Here is a 22,944-nt window from a genome sequence, read left to right on the forward strand (position 1 = left end):
TGAAAATGTTATAACCCTGGTTATGATCAAAATATTGTTTTTCTTTGTTTCTTGTATAATTTTCCTGAAAAGAACTCTGTAATTGTGAATGCCTAGTGTAAAGCAGCGGACATGATGATGAAAACCAGAGTTAGAGCAGTTCCAACTTTGTTAAATCCTTTTCTTCAAATAATTCCTTGGTAGAATCTTATTTAATAAAATAAAAAATACTGAGAAGGTTGAAAAATCATCAGGGAACTTCTTTTACAAAACTATACAAATTTTCATTAAATCGTATGTGGACAGTGGAATCAGTCCAGTGAAATACGCTATAAACTCCACAATGATATTCCTAATTGGCAAAATGTCTGAAAAGAAAAAAGAAGTTAAAGGTGACAGGGGATAAAGCTGAGCCCTGGGTATAAACTAAAAGAAGGAAATTAGAAAAAGATAAAAAAAAAAAAAGTTTCAAGTTCAATTCAATAAACCTGCTGTGCGTAGTGCACAATGCACTGTGTTGGGTTGAGGGTAGATAGACAGATGGGCCCAAACACAAATACCATTAATACATTTTTATTAGGTAACAAAGCACTGTGCAGGTGCTAAGAAGACAATAAGAAAATGAAAAGTCTTTCTAAGAATTTAAATTTCACTGGGAAGACAGAACATACACATAGAAGAAGGAACTATATAATGCAAGGTAACATATGACAAGGGTCATATGAATGGGAGGGAGAATAAAGGCATTTCTACAAGGATTCATTGCTAAGACATCTGCCTAGTTATAATCTGGTTTGTGCTGGCCTATAATCTTGTTGATGTCATCTGTTCCAGTACCAAAATAAGTTTAAATTTTTAGTTAAGTAAGATGAAAATTGCAAGTCTTCCTGTTTTAACATAAACCAGCTTAAAATCTGCTTAAGTTTAAATGACATTATCATCATTTTGACTCTGCCTTTTTCTTAAGTTATCATTTAAAGATTTTCTTCAGGCATTTAAGTCCAGTTACCTGATTCTTAGAATCCTGAAAGGGAATACCAACCAGGGGACCAGTTAAGTATTAGGTAGGTGATGCCTAGTTTAATTTAAACCTGCAATGCCCACAGGTAGAATTAAATATATCTCAGTATTTGATATGACAAGTAAATGTTATGTGGTATCCTGAATGAGATCCTGGAACAGAAGAAAGACTTCAGGTAAAAACTGAGGAAATCTGAGTAGAGTATGGTCTCTAGTTACTAATATATCAATACTGGTTCATTAATTATGGCAAGTATGTCATACTAATAGAAGATGTTGATAGGAGGGCAAACTGGATATGGAATATATGAGAACTCTCTGTACTATTTTTATAATTTTTCTGTAAGTCTAAAACTATTCCAAAACAAAAAGTTTATCTAAAAAACATGCACATGTATATATAGGTAATACGTATCAGCATTTGAGAATATTACTTCCACCAAATCATAAACAGGATCTTATTCAAATTGGGGAAAGTGACTGCACTTGGGCTAAAACACACATAAGAAATAGAAACATGACTGTACAATCCTGCAGGGCTTGAGAAACAGTGAGTGCTCAATAATGTTAGGTATCAAATATTATTACCCATAGTATAAGAATATAACTCTGTGAGCTCGGAGAATTTTTTTCTGGTTTGTACGCTGTTGTATTTCTGGTACCTGGCACCTAGTAAGCATGCAATAAATGGTTATTGATTGACTCGCCCTCATTAGCCTTAAAAGAAAAGTACAGGATCAGAAATGAGGATTATAAACTAGTGTATACGTAAGAACAGAAGGTTAGTATTTAAGTGGGACAAAAGACCAGTTTAATAACAAAAATGAGATACTCTAATTTACAGCAAGCAATATTGAGTTTGGGATATAAATACATACAAGTCAATCTCTCCCGGAGCTCAGGAGTTGGAGCCATATCTACAGCACTTTTGCCATGGCAATTGACTAATGTAGGATCAGCACCATGGCTAAGTAGCAAAGAGCAGACTTCCACACGATTCTTGGAAGCAGCCTCATGGAGTGGAGTGAACTGCCAGAGATCCATAGCATTAACACAAGCTCCATGCTGAATCAAGAAAAGAAGTTTTAGGTCAGTGATCATTTCGCTGAAGACATTTATTGCACTCTAAATTTCAGCTATGACTCTTTGAAATGTCAATAAATGTTTTAATTTCTTTAATTTCAGTTTTTAAAAACAATTTAAAATAAAGTGAGTGTTCTAAAAATTTTAAGGCAACAGTGATATTTTTAAAAAACATTTTATTTTTTTAATACTCTTAACTGGCCCACAAATCACATGAAAACTTATGAGAAGTTAGAAAAAAAGCAAGTAATATTCAATATTTTAAAATTTCTCTTACCTTTAGTAGCAGTTCTGTGACTTCATAATGTCCATATGAACACGCATTATGAAGAGGCACAAGTCCACTAAATGAAGAAAGGCAAATTAAAGTACTGCAATTTCAAATAATGTATAGTCATTTATCCAAGAAGTGCTAAAAGACAAAATTCTAATAGATCCCAATATAATTATATTAAAAATATCTCAAAGTATTTATTTTTTATTTTATTTTATTTTATTTTTTATTAAAGATTTTATTTATTTATTTGAGAGAGAGAATGAGATAGAGAGAGCATGAGAGTGGGGAGCGTCAGAGGGAGAAGCAGACTTCCCGCTGAGCAGGGAGCCCGATGTGGGACTTGATCCCGGGACTCCAGGATCATGACCTGAGCTGAAAGCAGTCGCTCAACCAACTGAGCCACCCAGGCGCCCAAAAATATCTCAAAGTATTTAATAAGAGAATATAAAGCGTAGCTAATGTTTAACCTTTTGTATTTACCTTGTGTCTTGTGTGTATAATCCTTAAATAAATGATAAAAATACCAATTAGAAAAGTATTTAAGTAAAAGGAAGAACATGTGCTAATTGACCACTGCATGCTTTACAGATCAAGTACCATAGAAAAATGTTCTTTGAGAGTGAGTTGAAATATTCCTACCATTTTATTGCACTTTGAAGGTAATTTCCAGCATAAGAATGAAATAGCCAAACTACTATAACTTGCATCTCCAAGTATCATTCTGCATGAGTCAAAGACACCCATTTTTGTGGTGTACTTCTCTTGATGACTCACCTATCATACACCCATCTGTTTTTGGACATGCGTAAGAAAACCGAGATGTACAAGAGCGTCAGGCATGTATGCCCCTGTGCTTTTGGGACACCAGTTACGTATAGCACAACAGCCGGCGCAGGCAAGAGAGAAGCACAGAGAGAGCAGATTTGAAATGCTAGATCCCCTCTCTGATCACCATCTCAAATACTGAGTTGTTTCTTCGTTTCCGTGTTTTCTGACATGGAGAGAGGCAAAGTGAAAGAAACCCTCCTCCCTCCAGGGCTTCTCTTCTTTATGCTGCCAATCACAGGAGTGTAATATGGACCTACTTTACCTGGGCGGTAAGATCTTAAGGTGGGACAATGAGAAATGTCAGCCTATTACATAGGAGCAGACTTACTTCATAGGTCCCCTAAAGACTAGATAGGGAACGGATACAAAATTTTCTAAAATTCACCTCTTCATAAAATAAATGACTTCATTGCTTTCTTAATAGTCCCTCCCCTCTCCCCCCATTCCCATATCAACCTTTGTAAGTTTTCTCTGTTCAGATGTCCAAGATTTTATCAGGATAAAAACCAAATTAGAATATTATAAACTTATGATTTTGGTTTATTAATAAAAATGATCCTTACACACCAGATGAATAGGATAGCTATGTTACTGGCTTATCAGAATTTTCAATCTGTTTTATCTCCCTTTCTGGAATGCCACTTGAGTTGAAAAATAATAAATGTAATTGAGAGAAGCAAATTTTAACTTCAAATAACAGAAATGCGATAAAATTTAACTAATTTAGGCCGTTACCATGAGAAAGCCTCTTTAATAAGTAGAACATGAAAATGAAGTCAAACCAAAGTTGCAAACATGCTACTCAAGCTTCAAAGAAATGGGATAGGTGACTTTGTCCAGTGTGCAAAAACTTCAGTGTTTCGGATGCTGAAAACAAAGCGTAACGATCCCTGGATGAAACCATTCAAGGGAATAAATCAACACACCTACCCTTTGTCTTTTGCGTGAACATCAGCACCATGCTGGAGAAGAAGCTGCACTATCCGAACTCTGTTGTAGCCCGCTGCTAGATGTAGAGGGGTAGACTAGAAAAGAAAAAGAAAAACACATCCCCTCCTGAGGTAAATCATTCTCCCTTTGTCATTTCATCGGTGTTTACTTAGATTGAAATACAGTAAATGTTAACATGCACAGAAAACGCTGAGTTGAAGTGCCAGAAGGTCACAGTTTATAACTGGATGAGAGACAATTCACTCATCTCAGGAGGAAATTCTAACTTCAGTGTCATTCACCTATTTCTCCTACTTGTTTTTTAAGGCCTTCAGTAATCTAGCCCAACCCTACCTTCTCTACTTTATTTCTTACTTCTTTCCAACAGGAACCATTCATTGTCAGCGTTCTGAGAAGACTTGTCAGGGTTCAATATTCCTCATAACCAAAAACATTCTTCCTTATCCTACTTAAATCCTGCCCACTTTTCAAGTCCGAGGATTTCAATCCCAATTCTAGCATAAGTCCTTCCCTAAAGAGCTGGCTCTCAAAATTTCTCTTAAATAAGAGAAGTTTAAGAGGGTTAAAAAGCCTCTCTAAAGAATAATTTAAAGAAACTTTAGTGGCAACAAAAAGGACAATGGACCATATTCATTCCATGTGGCTGTTAGCAATGGGTCAAAATTAATTTGCTGTATCAGATGCAATGACATTTGACAGGATAGTATTTAACTCTTCTATTTTATGTACTATATATGCAGTATAAATACAAAATACAGTTTCTTCCCAACTAATTTCTGCCACATTAATTCGAGCCAAGTTATTAAATGGGTCTCTGCTCATATTTAATATGGTAATTAAAATAATCAAACTTTTTTTAAAAAGGAAATAACATCAATTAAAAGGTTCTCTGCAACCATTGCAATTTTTCCACCTTTGTTCATTTACTTAAAGTTCAAATACTGTAACAGCTTTTCACACAGGGTCTAATATACCTTAATGTACTCTCATTTTTCCTGTCTTCTTTTTGGGCCTTGATATTTAGTAAGACTTTCAATTTCTTTTCTTCGAATACTATAAATGGCAAGATACAAAAGAATCACTAAATACTGTAGTATTATTGCTTTCAAGCCATGCCATATATTTTATATATTTTGGCAGTCTCTAAGTTTAGGTAGTAGTTTTGAGCAGTACACAGCTAATAATGAGGAGACCAAGTAGATTAGAAGAGAGTCCCAAAGAGGAAGTCAGGAAACCTGATTATATTCCTGGATCTTATGAAACTGTGAAAGTCATATTACCTATACATCTCAGCCTCTTCATGTATAAAACACAGACATAAAATCATCCATCCTAGCTACCTCAAAAATGTCCTAAGAGAAACTTTTCTTTCATATATAAACACTTATAAAATGTAAAATGTCATATAAAAATAGATGATTAAAATTTCTGCATCATTAAACAACTTGCCCATCCAAATTTCTGCTTCCAGACACATGTCGAATGTTATTGCAAATAATACTGCCAGGAAATACCAAGTTATTTTCAAAACTGTTTCTCCCCCTCCTTTAATATTTTAAAGATGCTGCTTCACTATCTTCTGGTTTGTATCATTTTGGACTAGAAATTTGTGAACACCCTTATGTTTGTTCATTTGTAAATGTGGCGTCTCTTTTGGATACTTGAATATTTTTGTCACTGGCTTTAAGCAATTTGATTGTGAAGTACACTGGTATGCCCTTCTGCTGCTGCCCCTTCTCTGTCTTCTCCTTTTGTGATGCTTGGGGCTTGCTGGGCTTCTTAGATCTGCGGTTCATAGTTTTCACCAAATTTGGAAAATATTCTATTATTTTTTCAAATATTTTTTTCTGCCCTCTTTCCCACCATTTTCTCTTTAGGGACCCCAATTATATATATATTAGGTTGCTTTCAAAGCTTGTTCTTAGCTTTGTTAAACAGAACCAGAGCAGCCTTCAGACTAGGACTAATTTCCCCTTCCAGTGAGGTATGACCCTTCCGAGTACCCTATGGTAGCTAATGAATTAGGAGGTTTGTCCAGTCTGGCTGGTAGCACCAGAAACGATCACAGATGCGGTGTAACTTGACTTGCCAGGGTTGCTACCTCTAATTCTCTTTCAGTGGTTCTTTTTATCACCCCGTGTGGCTTCCTCAGACTCCTGTTAATGGGTACTCAGCTGAAGACAGTCCGGGGAACTTTGCAGATCTCTGGAGCTCTCTTCTTTGCAGTTCTCCTTACACTGGCCCTCTACCGGCTAACTCTTGCCACACAGTCTCCCCAAGCTCCTAATTCCACCTTCTTATCCAGGGAGACCACTGGGCTCCTCCTGGGCCTCCTCTCTCCAATTTAAGGACTGGAAATGCTTTCTAGGCAGTAAGCTAGAGCAATCACACGACTCGGCTTATTTAATGCTTAACTCTCAGGGATCACTTCCATGTACTGCCTGATGTCCAGTTTCTGAAAACCATTGTTTCATATATTTTGTTTAGCCTTTTTTTTTTTTTTTAAATTATTTCAAGAGGGAAGGTAAAACTAGTTTCTGTTACTCCATCTTGGCCCACCTTCAGGACTGAATTGGACTTTACAATGCAGTAGGGAAGCTCCCTCCAGAGACAATGACTGCTTTGGATGTCTGGCCAGTAAGTCAGTAAGCTCTTTTACAGGACTTAGCTGACCTTTAATATTGTATGAAAAAAGTGACATCTTCATTACTGATGCACAAAAAGATTTTCCTTCTTCATATTAAGAATCTTTTACAAAATTTTGCTCAAATACAGTTGATTTAATAACAGTTTTTCTTATTCTTAAAAATGAACTAGGTCCCGGGGCGCCTGGGTGGCTCAGATGGTTGAGCGTCTGCCTTCGGCTCAGGTCATGATCCCAGGGCCCTGGGATCGAGCCCCGCATCGGGCTCCTTGCTCAGCGGGAAGCCTGCTTCTCCCTCTCTTTCTACTGCTCCCCCTGCTTGTGCTCTCTCGCTCTCTCTGTCAAATAAATAAAATCTTTTAAAAAAAAAAAAAAAATGAACTAAGTCCCTAAATGGATGAATACATATACACACACCTTAACTGTTTATTTAGAAGGATAAAACATATGAAAAAATATTTAGTTTCTGAATTTTTAAAAATCATTGAGATTAAAAATTATTTATAGTGCTCTGAAAATGGTTATATATTTAGTTTCTAAATTACTGTAATTAGGTAAATTAGAAGACTCTATAATTGACAAGGTAGGAAGTGACAGGAGGCTTGATATAAAGCAGTTGTGTAAGAAACTGAGTTGAGGAGTGAGTGTCAAAAACTATTAGAAAGCAGAATTGATAGAATCTGATAACTGACTGATGCAGGTAGTAAAGGATACAGCAGTTCCAGTTCAAAAATGTCAGTGACAGATGAAAAGAAAGAAAGGATATAGGTTGGGAAAGGGAAGGGAGGAGAGAAGAGGAAGCCAGAGGGAAAGATTCTGAGGTTTGGGTTTATCGAATTTGAAGTGCCTATCTGATACTATAGTGATTATGGTTAGACTAACTAGAATTCAAGGAGCGAAGGCTGAACACAGATTTGGTTATAAAATGATGTAGCATTGGGGCGCCTGGGTGGCGCAGTCGATTAAGTGTCCAACTCTTGGTTTCAGCTCAGGTCATGATCTCAAGGTCGTGAGATCAAGCCCTGCATTAGGCTCCGCGCTCAGCTCAGAGTCTGCTTAAGCCCCTCTCCCTCTCCCTCTGCCCCTTACCGCCCCCATGCTCTCTCTCTAAAATAAATCAATAAAATCTTAAAAAATAAAATAAAATTTTTAGCATCTGCAATGTATTTGGCAGCATACTAAGTGCTAGGGGTAACATGGGAAACAAGAAAGGTCAATACTTTGCCTTTATGAGTCTTCTTATTCCTCCAGAACATGAGTCCCTTAATGAAATACATATATACTAATTCTTCAGAAGGCCAAAGATGAGGAAACAAAAGTCTAGGTTCTGAGGAATCAAGCAGAGAAAGCAGACAACTACTATTAAATGTGACAAATACTGTAGGAAGGGAAGTTCAGGATGTCATAAGAGGCTAGAGGCTGCATACCTAAACCACTCTGGAGGCCAGCGGAAGGGACTGCCGTTAGGGAAGATTCTCAGAACTGTTTCCTGAGGGGGAGACTTGAGGATAAACAGAAATCCCTGAGGTAAAAGGATGGGAACTTTATTCCAGGTAGTACGAAGAGCACATATTAATACCCACCAGACACGGAGGAATGAAAAAAATCTCAGTGACTAAGTGTAATATGTGAGATTGGGGGAGACTCTAAGAACAATGGGAAACCTCTGAAGAGCCTGAAGCAGCAATTACTTAAGACTGCAGTTTTGGAAAGATCGCTGTAGTTATTCCATAGAGAATAACTGGGGGTGGGGTGCAACTCTGATGGCAGAAGACCTGAACTGAAGACTGCAGGACTAATGGAGGAGAGATAATGACAGTGTCAGTTGGCAAAATGGTAGCAGCGCCTAAGTAGAGGTAGCTGAGCTCTTAAGGGAGTAGATAAAGTCACAGGGAGAGTAAGTACAGAATAAGCTAGATGAGCTTTTCCAAGTAGTAGTTCCAATGCGGATGCTAATTATGCAAACTTAATAGTATCACTAGAAGGCACATACAAATCTGTAAAATGCATGCAATAAATTTGAGGAAATGGTAGAAAACGAAAAGAAAAAGTAAAAATTAAGAACAAAGGATGATTTGAACAAGCATACACTACTAAGATCCCAGAGGTTTTTCTTGTAGAAAAAAGTTCAGTAGGTATAATGGTTAGCATCTAAACATTATATACCAAAATACTATCTTCTGATGCAAAGCAGTTAAAATCATGTGGTCTAGGGCTAAATTTAATGAATGGTTAACACACAGTGCCAACTTTATACCTCAATTGCCAAATGGCAAAGTAATGATAAAAGTAATTTTCTAAATGCTAGGATAATTAACAGTGTAATGTAGGCTTTGAAAAAAATCAAGCAGACCCATTTGTAAAATATTCACACGTTACTTGATAATTTTGTGGTTGCAACTAGTAAACACAAGAAGCAAACATTTAAGACATCATCATACACAGGCCAGCAATCACTACCAGTTGGTACATCTTAGATTTATTCTTAAAACAGATTTTTCGTTGGAATATTTAAAAGCCAAGCATGAGGAGTGATAAAGTATGTAACAACTGCAAATATAAAAACTATTTTTTCTGCTGTAAGAGAATGATATTGCTGATATTTCATACTGTAAAATGTTTATAGAAAAAGGAATTCTTACTTAAGGAAATCTCATAATCCAAAGTTTTCTTCTTGGAATCAGGCCACAAGAAAAAAAACAAACATATATATCTATCCTTGCCTTTTATGATAAAGATTTGCAGCACAGAAAAAAGCGTGTAAGAGAGCTTTAACTTACCCAACACATACATGCAGAGTGAAAACAGTAACAAGCGACAGCCCTGTTCAAAAGCTGTGGCTGCAACCTTAACCTAAGTCCAGGCGGCAAAATATAAGGAAATGAATAAAGGCTTTTACATTCGGGGTTTGCATTCCCACTTTGCAGATTTACAAGGTATATGACTTTGGACTAATTTCTCAGTGTCTTGGAGCCTTGCCTTCCAATGTCTGTAAAATGAGAATTGTAATTCCTACCATTTAAGGCTATTTTATGGATGACAGAAAACTGTATAAAGCACCTAATACAGTATCACACAGAAAAAGCACGACAAATAGTAGTTACTAATTATTATCACCTTATTAAGTATCTTACATACTTAGAAGTTATTTCTTAGTGGTCATTTATCAATCCTCACCTTACTTTAGGTATTGGGACTATTTGACATAGCTGATCACTTCCTCCTTCTTGAAATATTTTTCTCCTTGGTATCTAGGACACCAAGACCTACCTCACTGGTTACTCCTTACTCTTTTTTTCTGGTTGCTCCTCATTTTCTTGAAATTGGAGTACTCCAGGACTGTGTCCTTAAATCTCTTTTCTTCATTATCTATACTCATTCCTTTGGTGATCTCATGTAGTCCTATGGATTTAAATAACCTTCATACACTGACGACTCCTCAATCCTATCTCCAGCTCAGTCCTCTTTGCTGAACTCCCCACTCTCATAATCTAACTTCCTACTTGACATCACCACAAGGATATACAGGAGACATCTCATGCTTATCATGTCCACAAGTGAGCTTCTCATATTCCTCCAAAACCTATAAGGAACAATTTCCTATTGCTGTTAATAGCAACTCTATCCTTTTTGTTACTCAGGTCAAGAACTCTGAGTTTCTCCTGATTACCGTCTTTCCCTCACACACTATGCTCACTGCGGTGAGAATATTTCTGTTGGCACTATCTCCAAAACATCTCCAGAATCCAATCACTTCTCTGCCATAGGCCTGGTCTAAGTCCCCCTCTCTCAGCTGGCTGAGTTGTAACAACCTTCTATTTGGCATTCTTGCTTCCAGCATAATCCCCTCAGAGTCCATGCAACATAGCAGCAGAGTGATCCTGTTAAAATATACCAGTTAGATATACCAGTCCTCTGCTCAGAATCTTCCAATGGCTCTTCATCTCACTCTAAGAAAAAGCTAAGTCTGTATAATGATCTAGAAGGCCATAAAAAATCTCTCCCAGTACTACTCTCCAACTTTCCAACCTCATCTTTTACTCTACTCCCCCTGGTTCACTCCACATGGCTCAAATGCCCTAATTATTAATTAGCTGCAACGACTGGGCATTAGATTGTACTAATAAGTGAAATACCTTCTGAAAAAATTAAAGGCCTACCAGTAACAAAATATTCTCCCACTTAAATTTAATTTCACATGTGACATCTTAACAAATCCAAACAACAATGAAAGACAAAATATTCCTGAGGGTTAAATGTCAAAATAAAAGAATCTTATGGATTCATAAGGCAGCTATCAGCTTTCAAAGACCTATATATTATTATGTGCCCAGAATATAAAAATTTAATTTCTAAATCTTTTTTTTTCCATTGAGCAAAAAAAATCATGATAACTATGTCTTAAGATTTAAATGCATTATTACACATAGTCAACCCCAGAGGAATTTTAGCATTTACATTTTAACACAAAACACACATTGCTCTCTTGAAAACGACTGCTGGATACAGGGGAATGCATTCCTTGATCTGACAGTGCTGAGAAAGCTTTGGAAGTTTAACCATTACCATACAGAATATATCCCAATCTTTGTAACACTGTTCATCTAAAAAGCATAAAATATAAAAATTCTTAATTTCTTAAGACTGTTGTTATTCCATTTTTATAAAGCACACACTTTGGGACATTCCTTAGATAAGATTTTAAGATGAGATTCCAAAATACCAATACTCCCTGGGACACCTGGGTGGCTCAGTCAGTTAAGCATCTGCCTTCGGCTCAGGTCATGATCCCAGGATTCTGGGATGGAGTCCCGCATGGATGCAGGGACTTGATCCCCTGCTCAGCAGGGAGTCTGCTTCTCCCTCTACCTCTGCCTACCCCCTGCTTGTGCTCTCTCACTCTCTCCCTGGCAAATAAATAAATCTTAAAAAAAAACAAAAACAAAATAGCAATATTCCAAATAATTATCTCTTCTCCTCTTGTTCTGTCTTTGGACAATATCTTGCAAATAAAATATAAAAAAGACTGCCAAAGACTGGTCCTAAAACTATTTGCCACAATCTTTTACTATCACACTTGTCACAAAATAATATATAGTAATTATTTATTTATCTCCTCTAATCTAACCTGAGCTCATGAGAACAGAGAATATGTCTTAATTTTATGTTTGAACGCCCAACACAGTACTTTATACTTAGTAGGGTATTAAAAAATGAAAGTTACTGTCAGCTTTTGATTTACATTACTAAAAGGGAACAGAGGACATGAAATTGATGAATTTGACTTTAAATTTGTATGAAAGATTTACACCAACATTTCAACACAGGCCTGAGTGATGTGTGATGCATTCTCTAGGAAAGAACAAAACCACAACTGTGAAGCCATGATGTAAGTCATCAGAAAGCTATCTACCCTCGTGATATATAGTGTATTTTGGTTTTCATTAAGATAAAGGCCCGGTTTGACCTCGATCAAATCCTCTGGAATTTTCCAGACTACAGTGACTAACTCATGCTGGTTTGCCCAAGATTTTCCTGGTCCCAGGAAACCCATTCATCCCAGGCAAACGGGGATGCTTGGCCACCCTACTCTAGCTTACTGCTGAATGAGTTTCCTGGTTCCTGGAGCTGTCCCAAGTCAGAAAATTGTGTGTGTGTCTGTATATGCGTGCCTACGTGCAAGCGCACACAGGCATTCTGAATAAAGAAAGACTTATTCCTCTGCCAAACTAGGAAAAGAATCCTATTAAAAGTTGGCTCAAGAGATAACAAAGGATACTTCTCTTTCCATTTAAACAATTCCTTTAAAAGATTCAAGTGCAGTCTTTCTCAGTCCATACAAGCTCCACATACTATTCAAGCTCTTCCTCCAGCCTCTTGCTCTTGCTACAGTTACAAAAATGGCTTCATCAGATAAAACCTTATGATCTTTTCAGCACTCGAACATGCATGTAAGCATCACCCAGATTCAACAATCATTAATTATTAAGACTTTGTGACACTGGCATCTGCCATCTCTTTTTCTATCTTTTATTTTTCCCACTCAAGTGTTCTGAAGCAAACTCAAGACACTGTTAACATCTCGCCCTTACATATTTCCACAGGTGTCTCTAAAAATTATGGGCATTTTCATTTAAAACCCCAAAGTTATTACATTTAACAAAAATAGTGGTAAATCCATCTAATACCCATATGAAGCACCTCTCCTAATTGTCTGAAAAACCTTCTAAAGTTGGTTCGCTGGACGTCAGGATCAATTCTTTTGGTTCTTGTGCCATTAAGTTTCCCTACATCTACAACGGTCTTCATCTCTCCTTTTTTCTTTTTTCATGATCCTGACTTGTTGAAGAGACCTTGTTAGTTGTTCCCTGTCCTGTGTGATGATTTCCCTTGTGCCTATTTCTATTTTCTGTGTTTCACATAAATTGGAACTTCCTCTTTCACGAGAAACTTCTTTAGCAAGAATACTTCATAGACAGTACTTCCTACAGCATTGTCTCAGGGGACATATTATGTCTGGATATCCTACTTTTCGTGGTAAGATTGCTGTGTACCACCAGTTTTGCAATTCCCACCTCTGTGACCTGTGAATTCCAGACATCATCCTTGTAATTTTCTTAACTTCCTGCCATCCTTTTATAAAGTACATATGAACAGAGGATCATTACACTTAAAAATTCCAATACTTATTTCCACTTTTTTATAAAAACATACTTCTCAGATATGGTTCCAAAAATGAGGTATTACATATGTATTTTCTCAGTTTTAACTGGTCTCAATTATCAGTTACCTTTACTCACCATTCCCTCCCCAATAGAATTCCCTTTTAAGGTATAAAAATAATGTATTCCCTCTAAAATAATATAAAGTAAAATGTTCTCTCTACTTCTTCCCCTAGCTCAACAAACTCCTTTCCTGAAGCTAACCACTGTTTATAGATGCACAAGTATCATTTGAAATTTTTTTCTATGTACATGAACATGTTTTTCTCAGTTCTTTTTGCTGTTGTTTTGGTCACACAAATGGATCATATTATACTCTTCTGCAATTTGCTTTTTTTCTCTTAAAGTATTAGTATATATAAGTTTATCTTATTCCTTGTATAGTATTTCCACTGTGTAGCTAGCTGTAGCATGATTATTTACTCATTGTCTAGAAGTCGACAGGTTGTTCCATCTCTGCTCTGGCTATCTTAACAAAAAACACCTCAAACTTATCATTTGGTTAAGACAGATCAGTATTTCCCTTCTACAAATAAAATACTATTATCAGCCATTAATATAAAATTCCCTGGAAAATATAATAACCACATAATCAGAGCTTATTAAGTTTCTTTCAGGCAGAGAGACGTGATTAATCTGCTTGCTAGGTATACCTAAGAACTTCTTTGAGACAGTGATACTTTAATCAAAATCAAAACAACTTGCAAGCTAGAGAATCAATATGGGCATGAGTCCATGGAAATACGTATCACTGATGCCTGTCTTTTGAGGGAGATTTAAAGTAGTACCATAATGAAGATTAGACAATCTCCTTGAAGTTTCTCAATTCTTGGGCTTTTATAAAGAGAATTTAAAAAAGAAACTCTGGGGAATGAAAACTGATGAACCTAAGTAAAAACAAAACTTTTCTAAAAAGATATTTTATTCATACCTTTTTCAAAAACTAGGTCTCCTTTAACTTGTTTCTTCTACAGATTACACATTACTTGATCCTCCTTTAGTAATGTTTTCTTTTCGAATCTTTTTCTCTGGTCCCGGGCCTCATGATCAATGGTTCTCTAAAGCACAGTACCTCGAGCTAAATACATATATGGTTTCATCACAGTGGACTATATCAGGACTACTACTTTGCAATAATAGACATGATACCACTCCTAGAACCTAACAGTGTTTAACATATTAATGTTTTTAGTCACAGTCTCTGTAATAGGGGAAGTTAGCTGACAATCATACCAGTTTCCTCACCGAGTTATTTTCAGGCTAAAATGAAATAGAAGATATTTTGAAAATACAAAGTTGTTTATTGAAAATAATAGCTAAAATCTACTAGAGACTTTCTAGGTACCACGCACTTTTCAAAATGTACTATACGTATTGTATGTATTAATTTGTATTTACTCGTATTTACTTTACAAATCGATTACCAGAGCTAGAAACTACTGTAATCTCCATATAAAGGGGGAAACTGAGGAACAGGGAAATTAATACAGCAAGTTAATAGAGTCAGAGATCAAATCCAGACAGTCTGACCTCAGAATTCCCATTCTGCTTTCCTTCTTTTCCTCTGGCTGGCTGCTCAGGTTCTGGATAGCATGTTCAGAAATGGACTAGCACAGCTGAGTGGCAGGAAGAGTAACTCCTGGTGGGCAGGGATCACGTTGGTAGCTCTAGCTACCTCAGCACTGATCCATAGGGTACTATATGTGAAATCCCATGAATGATGAGAGTGTGACCATCCCACTGGATGAAGTCCTACTGAAATGTAGGACTTCTTAACAACAGTTTCCTAGAATAGTAAGTATTAGAGGACAAGAAAGAATAACAGGAAATTGAAACTGGACAAGACAATTTATCTGCGTCTTTCCTAGTGCAGGGTTTCTCTACATATCTCTAACAGATAGTCATTTGGTCTCTCGAACTGAACCCCTGCAGTTGCCTCAACTGCTTTTTCCAGAATAATTTCCTGAATACCTTCCTGGTCACCCTCTGGCTAGTCAATATATCTCCCTAATGTGTGCAACCTTAAGTTCAGCACTAAGTCAGATATGGTCTGATCCAAACCAGTGAGCTCTCATTTTTTTTTTTTTTAAATGTATTCAAGCAGAGCCAGATGGCAATCTGTCAGAGTCCTCATAGTGAAGGTTCCAACACTGCATTGGGAGGTTGGACTAACTGCCATTTAAATTCTCCTCCAAATAAGATTCTCTGAATTCTAGATAGGCTACATGAACAGAGGTAAATATGATTGATATTTTCCAGCCCCAGAGAGGATATTCTTCCAACGTAACACATGTCATCTTTAGGAAGGAAACTAAGGCATTTGAAATTTGGAGAATTTATGAAATATCTTATAACATAAAGTTTCTGTGCTTCAGCTGCCTTATATAGTAAAAATTTATTTTTAAATTGAGACTGTAAAGGACTATCTTTAAGTGTATGTATTGGGGAGAGAAGGAGAGGGGAAAGGAAAGGAGCATACAAGAAAGAACAAGAAATCCACAGAGGAATCTTTGTGAGAATAAAGTTCTGAATGCCAACTTAATTCAATTTTAACTTAACGTTCTCATCATGGAAACTCCAAGGGGATTCTTCAACAGCCAGAAATTTGTTTTTCTCTTTTCCAGCCTCAGATTCAGCAGAACTGAAATGCATGCATGAAAATGAGTTTCTAGCTTCCTCTCACTGGGATTGTATGGGAGGGGGGAAAAAGAATGCTTAGCACTCTCAGAAGGTGCAACATGAATTCTGCATTGTTTAATGAGAAACATCTAGCAGACTTTATGGAAGCCAGGTTTCGTGTCTGATACTAACCTGATGCTTTATACCTTAAGCAGCAAAGTTTTCACACTACTCATATCTTGCAGGAATTCCTTTGTATAATTAATATTCACAATCTCAGGTTTTAAAATCTAAACATCAAAGATTTTAACTAACATTCAACAGATAGTTGACTTATTCTTGAAACAGGTCACAAGTTACATTGATTGGCAACTAAAGATTATTTATGAGGGAATCATTCCGCGTTAGATCATTAAATAGTCATTTTAACTGTGCGAACTGGGAGAAATTCCTGTAGCTGATTTTAATGTTGTTAAGAGCTCTAGGACTTGGGAGATATGCTATCACCTCAAAGTGCCTTCAATGATAAAGTCCTTGTTGTTTCTGAGCTTGTGTATGCGAATTTGGCAGCTAAAACTAGCCAAGAGCAGAGAGCCTAGTTCTGTTCCCTGCCCAAAGCCCCTTCCCCAATTCTAAGAGGTACTGAACCCTCTCTGAAACTAGGAGATTACTTCAGTGGGCATTTTTACAGTATTCAGAGTAGGGTATTATCATGTTACTATCTTCATAAACGGAAAATCAATATATGAAACGTTTTATATTTAGAGTTTGTCTATTTTCAAATTTCCTAATTTGGCTACCCAAATATGCATTTCAAATAATTACGCATGGCATTCATAGTGTTGTTTCTGAAGTTTTACTACTGATCCTATTCTTAGTAGAGAAAGACATTTTCTTATTAGTCACTGAAAACAATCTTTCTAAAAAAAGAATATTATGGGAATTTTTGATTTTTTTTTTTATATTTTTGAAATTTTCCTTTATAATTCTAATTTAATTGAGCAAGTAAGTAAATGGATGAATATGCACAGTGGGGAGGGAAGCAGGCTTCCTGAGCAGTTATTAGAAAAGAAATATTTTTTTAAAAGGTAGTGATACGAAAATAACCAGGTGTTATAGACTGAGTGTTTTGTGTCCATGCCCACCCTGGCAAATTCATATGTTGAAGCCCTAACCCTAATACGGTGGTACTTGGAGACAGGACCTTAAGGAGGTAGGTAGGGTTAGATAAGGTCATGAAGTGCGGGCCTCATGATGGGGTTAGTGCCCTTATAAAGAACAGACATCCAAGAGCTTGCTTTCTCTCTCAGCAAGAAGGGAACTCTCCACAAGCCAGGAGAGCCTCTCATGAGACACTGACCATGCTGAAACCTTGATCTTGGCCTTCCCAGCCTCCAGAACTGAGAAATAAATTTCTGTTGTTTAAGCCACCCAATCTATGGTATGGCAACCTGAGCTGGGATACCAGGTAACTGGTACAAAATGAATTAAGAAATTAACAGTTTATATTGGTTTTGTATTATGGCCAGACCACAGTTCCTAATAATGCTCATTCAAAGCTATAGATAATCTCAAAGTTCTTAAGTCCATAATTAACTCTTCCCTTTCTGCTGCTTCTCATCAGGCCAGAAGTTTCTGAAATCAGACTTCTCTTTGTCCCTAAGCAAGCCTTTTTACCCATTTAGGTTCACCCTTCACTAAAAGGATTTAAGAACTTTTTTTGAATACTTTACTGTTACCTGATGTTAATCCAACAGTTTAAACCAAAGAGATCATATCAAATCATAATCATTATCGGGCTATTTTTAAATATCTTCATCAGGCAGTAATTGATACATGAAAATATGTGAATAACACTGCCCACCATCCCACTCAACCACAGAACTTGGACATGGGCAACACCCTGGAAGCTACTTTGTGTGTTTCTTCCACATCCTCTGCCCTTGCCACTCTATCAGATGGATGTTTTTCAAGTGAATGTTGCAGCTCTAATCTACTCTACCCTATAACATTTGGTTTACTTGTAGAGGCAGAAAGAGCACTTTAAACTTAGATTCTTGCCATTTTAAGAATACACTTAAGTGTCACTTTTGTAACCAGGCTTCTAAATCAAATTTTAGCAACGAATCATACTCACAGCAAAATGATTTAGTACTCACTCCTTTTCTGTCCCTCACCTAGTAACTAGTCTAATGTTGACAACTGCGGGAAACACGCTTTTTGGATATGGATGTAGGAGAAACCAAAGTTAGGAGGAGGGTGGCTAAGCAGAGCTAAAATGAACTCCTGTTTTACCACCTGCTTTTTGACACAGGTCCCTTTCTACTAAAAATTCTTTTCTCAAAGAGAGAAACAGAGCATAGTTGGCATGGGTACTAATTACCCTCACCAGCAGAAATGTCATGCTTGACAAAATAGAGACTGTTTTAGTAGAAGCGATTCCCTAATGAAAAATAAAAAAGACATTTTCAAGCCCTTATTGTTACAAAACGAATATACACAAGCATAAAGATTTTATACAATATATTCCATCATAAGTAGGCAAGAAAACTTGCTCTAAGGGATTTCTGCATTACAGTAAGACATGCACAGCTCAGCAAGATGTACTTTAAAGAAGCGATTAGGTTAGATATATAATTAAACGTAAAATACTTAAAGAGTTCCCTAATACAGACTTATGGCATTTTGACCTTCCTGTAATCCCAAGTAACATCTGAACTATGGTCCACAGAAGTTGGAAATTAAAAAATGGGATAACTTTTCATCTACCAAGATTTGCCAAGAACAGAAGAGGATGATAAAAGCCACTAAAGCCTATAGAGAGCCTGGCATGGGCCCTGAGGTAAAGCTAACACTTTCTTAAAGGGAAATAAGGCTCTATGGAAACTTTATTCCAGATTCCAGGAGTGTCTTATCTAGTGTGACTCCACACAACCTCACATAATCTAATTCTGTATGACTGGTAATTGCTACTAACTCTAATGAGAAATAAATAAAAAAATATATTACAATCCTAAAATGCTGGAGTTTAAAGGTATTTTAGAGGTCATATGGCCCAAATCCTTCATTTTATGGGCTAAAAAATGGAGAACTCAGGGGTGCTTGGGTGGCTCAGTCAGTTAAGTATCTGACTCTTAATTTCGGCTAGGTCATGATCTCAGGGACATGAGATTGAGCCCTGAGTTGGGCTCCGTGCTCACCCAGAGTCTGCTTGAGATTCTCTCTCTCCCTCTCCCTCTGCCCTATCCCCAGCTCACGTTCTTTCTCAGAAAGAAAGAAGAAAGAAAGAAAGAAAGAAAGAAAGAAAGAAAGGGAGGAAGGAAGGATGGAAAGAATCTTTAAAAAAAAATGGAGAACTCAGAGATATGACAAAACTTGCCTAGTAATAATTTTAACTTAAAACTTGGTCTTCTAGCTTCAAACTCTTACTTTTTCCCATAATACTATGAGCGCCACCCCCCCAAAAATGCACATTAAATTAATGTTTGTATTCCAAGAGGGAAAAGAATCTTAAAATGAAAGATATAAATTCAAAATAATTAAACATATCTAAAGAAATAAATATATTTGGAGATTTATCTTTAAATCTTCACTTAACTCATCCTCACAGCTCTGAAAGAGCCATTTTTAGTAATCCTCTTGAGAAAAGATATAATCTTTCCTGCCCAAAAGATAATAAGCATTGAGTCATATTTTCTTATAGTAGGAGTATTTCAATTATCTTTATTAGATAACAAAACACCCCAAACTGGTGGCTTACCTGGGTGGTTCTTCTACTCTACGCGGTATGGGCTAGGGTGCTAGGGATGACTGATGTCATCTGGAGGCTAAACAGGGAACTCAGTTGAGGGTACAATGTCTGGGATGCCTGGACAGTTATTTAGAGACTTAACTGAGCTCAGGTGGGTCTCTGGCTAGAGGCCTCCATGTGGTTGCTTGGGCTGCCTTATGGCATGGCAGCTGGGTTCAATGAGAGAGCATTACAAAAGCACTAAACTGGCAGCTGCCAGGCCAATTCAGGGGCTAGTCCCGAAAGTGGCCTAGCACCACTTCTGCTTTATTTTATTCATCAAAGCAGTCCCAGGCTTAGCTTAAAGTCAGTGTAAGAAGGAACTAGACCAAAGCATAAAATAATGAGAGGCATGGTTTCATTTGAGAGGTCTTCAAAGTAACGCTCTACCACATAATGGCTGTTTAAACCCTGGTCAAACATGATATTTGGTGGAGACTCACACTGAGGGAGGGAGCTGTTAACCAAGAGTACTGAGAAATTCTATATTACAATAAACAAATGTATATAACCCTAAAATTCAAATATAAATGCAAAATGAAGTTCACTAATCTTATATATTCTTTGTGCTTCACTGGATGTGTTTATGGAATTCAAATGAATACTGTGGCATTATTTTCAGCCAGATATTAATTTTTAATAAATATAGGCTTAAAATGGTTATATATATATATATATATATATATATATCTCACTCAAAAACAGGTTTCTGAATTTATAAACTGTTAATATAAACAAATTTATTTATTAAATGTGATGTTTTGCGAGGGTGGTGAACACCAAGCTCCAAAAGAACTAATTCAATTATGTGCTTTATAGACCCCCTGGTAACATACCTTTTATCCGAATGATATCTGAGACTGAGCTTGGATAATAAAAGACAATTTCCATGGTGAAGTGGGGAATGTTGGAGTACTCAAAACTATATATATGTCCATTCTAAATATGTCCAAAGGCTTCAAAAACATGCATCAAAGGAGCAGGGATCTAATTTACTGAGGTTCTACTATGTGTGACAATGGTATACAGTAATCACATTATTTCACTTCATCCTCTCAAATACCTTGTATAAGGAGTATGATTATCTCCATTTACAAATGAATGCATTGAAAACTGTAGAGCCATGGTCACACACTTAGAAAGTGGAACAGCAGAGAATAGAACCCAGTCTGTCTGACCTCTGAGTCTATTTGCTCTTTCAACTAAATAATTCTTTTATGGATATCTTCAATGGGTGGCACTAAATTCTACTTTATTTCTCATTGATTTCTATTAAAAAATAGTTTTCAAACACTTTCCTGTTTCCAGAATCTTATTCATTATTAACTGTTTTACGGAAGCAAACATTTATACAGTAGAAATCTGACATTTAAAGATACCCTTCAGTTAATGTTTCTGAGTTTAAATCATGCTCCTCCAACTGCCCGTTCATCTAAATTTGTCGTTTCTCAGAGAAGAGAATCCATGTCTAAATACTAATGCTTTAAAGTGGCCCCCCCCCAAAAAAAAAAAAACAACCAAAAACGCCTTCAATCTACTGTATAATTATATCACAGCAAAAGGAATCATACATTTTTTAGAGCATTAGCTTACACGTACAGGATAATGTCTTCATCATTCTATCAAGTGTTGAGCTCCCTGTGAACCAATACCTAAACACATATTTATCTCCCATAACACTTAGCACAGTGACCTATACACCATAACTGAGTGCTGGCTGAATGAATGAAAGGAGCAAAAAGAAACCTGAAATACCAGAAATCACACTATCACTTTATAAAAATAAACTACTAACCAAATATTCGTTACTTTCATTATTTGGTGACAATCATAGTGAGAGGCACAGTACACGCATGCAAAGATATGTATTCCTACTTAGGAATATGTACAGTAACGCCCAACTCCAATCTATTCCCTTGTTATAAGGAGGGGACAGACGTAGGACATTTATTTTGGAAGGGGATAAAGGCAGCCAAGAAAGGGAAATGACACAAGAGGGACCAAAAAGAACTCCGAAGTGAGTTGAGTATTGGAATAATTTGAGATGTATTCAAATATTTTTTTGTTCATTGTATAAAGGTATTCTTATGAAAATTAATATTGAAAAACAAGAAACCACTACCACCTTAAAGTTACATATCAAACAATTATTTGGCTGATTGCTAATAAAACATCTGATCAAAACACGCTAAAGGGAGAATAAAGGACAACAAATCTAAGTTTGAAAACATAGGAAAAAAGAATTCTAGAAAGGGAACAATCTGTTTGAAAGATCCAGTTGCATTTCACTGCAATTCAAAATAAGGAATCACAGAATGTTATGTATAATCATAATGGGTAGGTGATTGAAGAATAAATTATATCTATGCCCCTATGTTTCTAAAGTGGCCGTCATTTAAATGTGTATATGAGTAAACAAAAGTGGTATTTTAGAACAAAATATTATAACAAAATTTTGTCTTTGCTCTTCGGGGTGAAAAAACAATAGGAAATTTCTCGAGCAGCCAAGCTCAACTTTGATGTACATGTAAAATAAAAGCATAAATAACAACATTCATTTCTTAAAACCTTATTACTTCACTATTTTCAGAATTTTACAGGTTAGAAAAACAAATGTTTGTGGGAAATAAAAACATTAACCACTCATATATTACCTAATTAGATAATCACCAAGTCACAGTATAGAATTAAGAGACTATTTAAAAGTTACATTGTCATTGTATAATCCCATGGATTGCATTGAAAAGGAATGCTGCAGTCTAAAACCCCCACATATATTAAGGCAAATTCTGCACCTACTAGTTAACGTATAAGGAACATTTCTTTTCTAAAAACATTACGAAATTGACATTTCCCTGGGCTTTTTTAAAATTTACAAATCAGGAATCATAGTAAAAACAGAGACAGGCAAGGATTCACTTAAGTATTAACACAGTCATTTAGAAACCCTCTAAAATTAAGTTTGATTCTGCACTGTGTTCTAAAAATGCAAATTTAAGAAATAAGACTTTATATACCTAACTTACTATAT

General features: G+C 36.3%; 1 protein-coding gene across 1 annotated transcript in view; it reads right to left on the reverse strand.

Annotated features, from left to right (window-relative positions):
• Positions 1 to 22,944, reverse strand: part of TNKS (tankyrase) — a 197,853-nt gene that overhangs the window by 62,150 nt on the left and 112,759 nt on the right. Inside the window, exons 6-8 of the mRNA XM_032413489.1 lie at positions 4,118 to 4,212; positions 2,360 to 2,426; positions 1,878 to 2,064 (exon numbers count right to left, since the gene is read on the reverse strand). Of these exons, the coding sequence (XP_032269380.1) occupies positions 1,878 to 2,064; positions 2,360 to 2,426; positions 4,118 to 4,212 (349 nt within the window). The remainder of the gene's footprint in view (positions 1 to 1,877; positions 2,065 to 2,359; positions 2,427 to 4,117; positions 4,213 to 22,944) is intronic.

This window comes from Phoca vitulina, unplaced genomic scaffold (genome assembly GCF_004348235.1).
Source record: "Phoca vitulina isolate PV1807 unplaced genomic scaffold, GSC_HSeal_1.0 scaffold15, whole genome shotgun sequence".
Taxonomy (NCBI): Eukaryota; Metazoa; Chordata; class Mammalia; order Carnivora; family Phocidae; genus Phoca; species Phoca vitulina.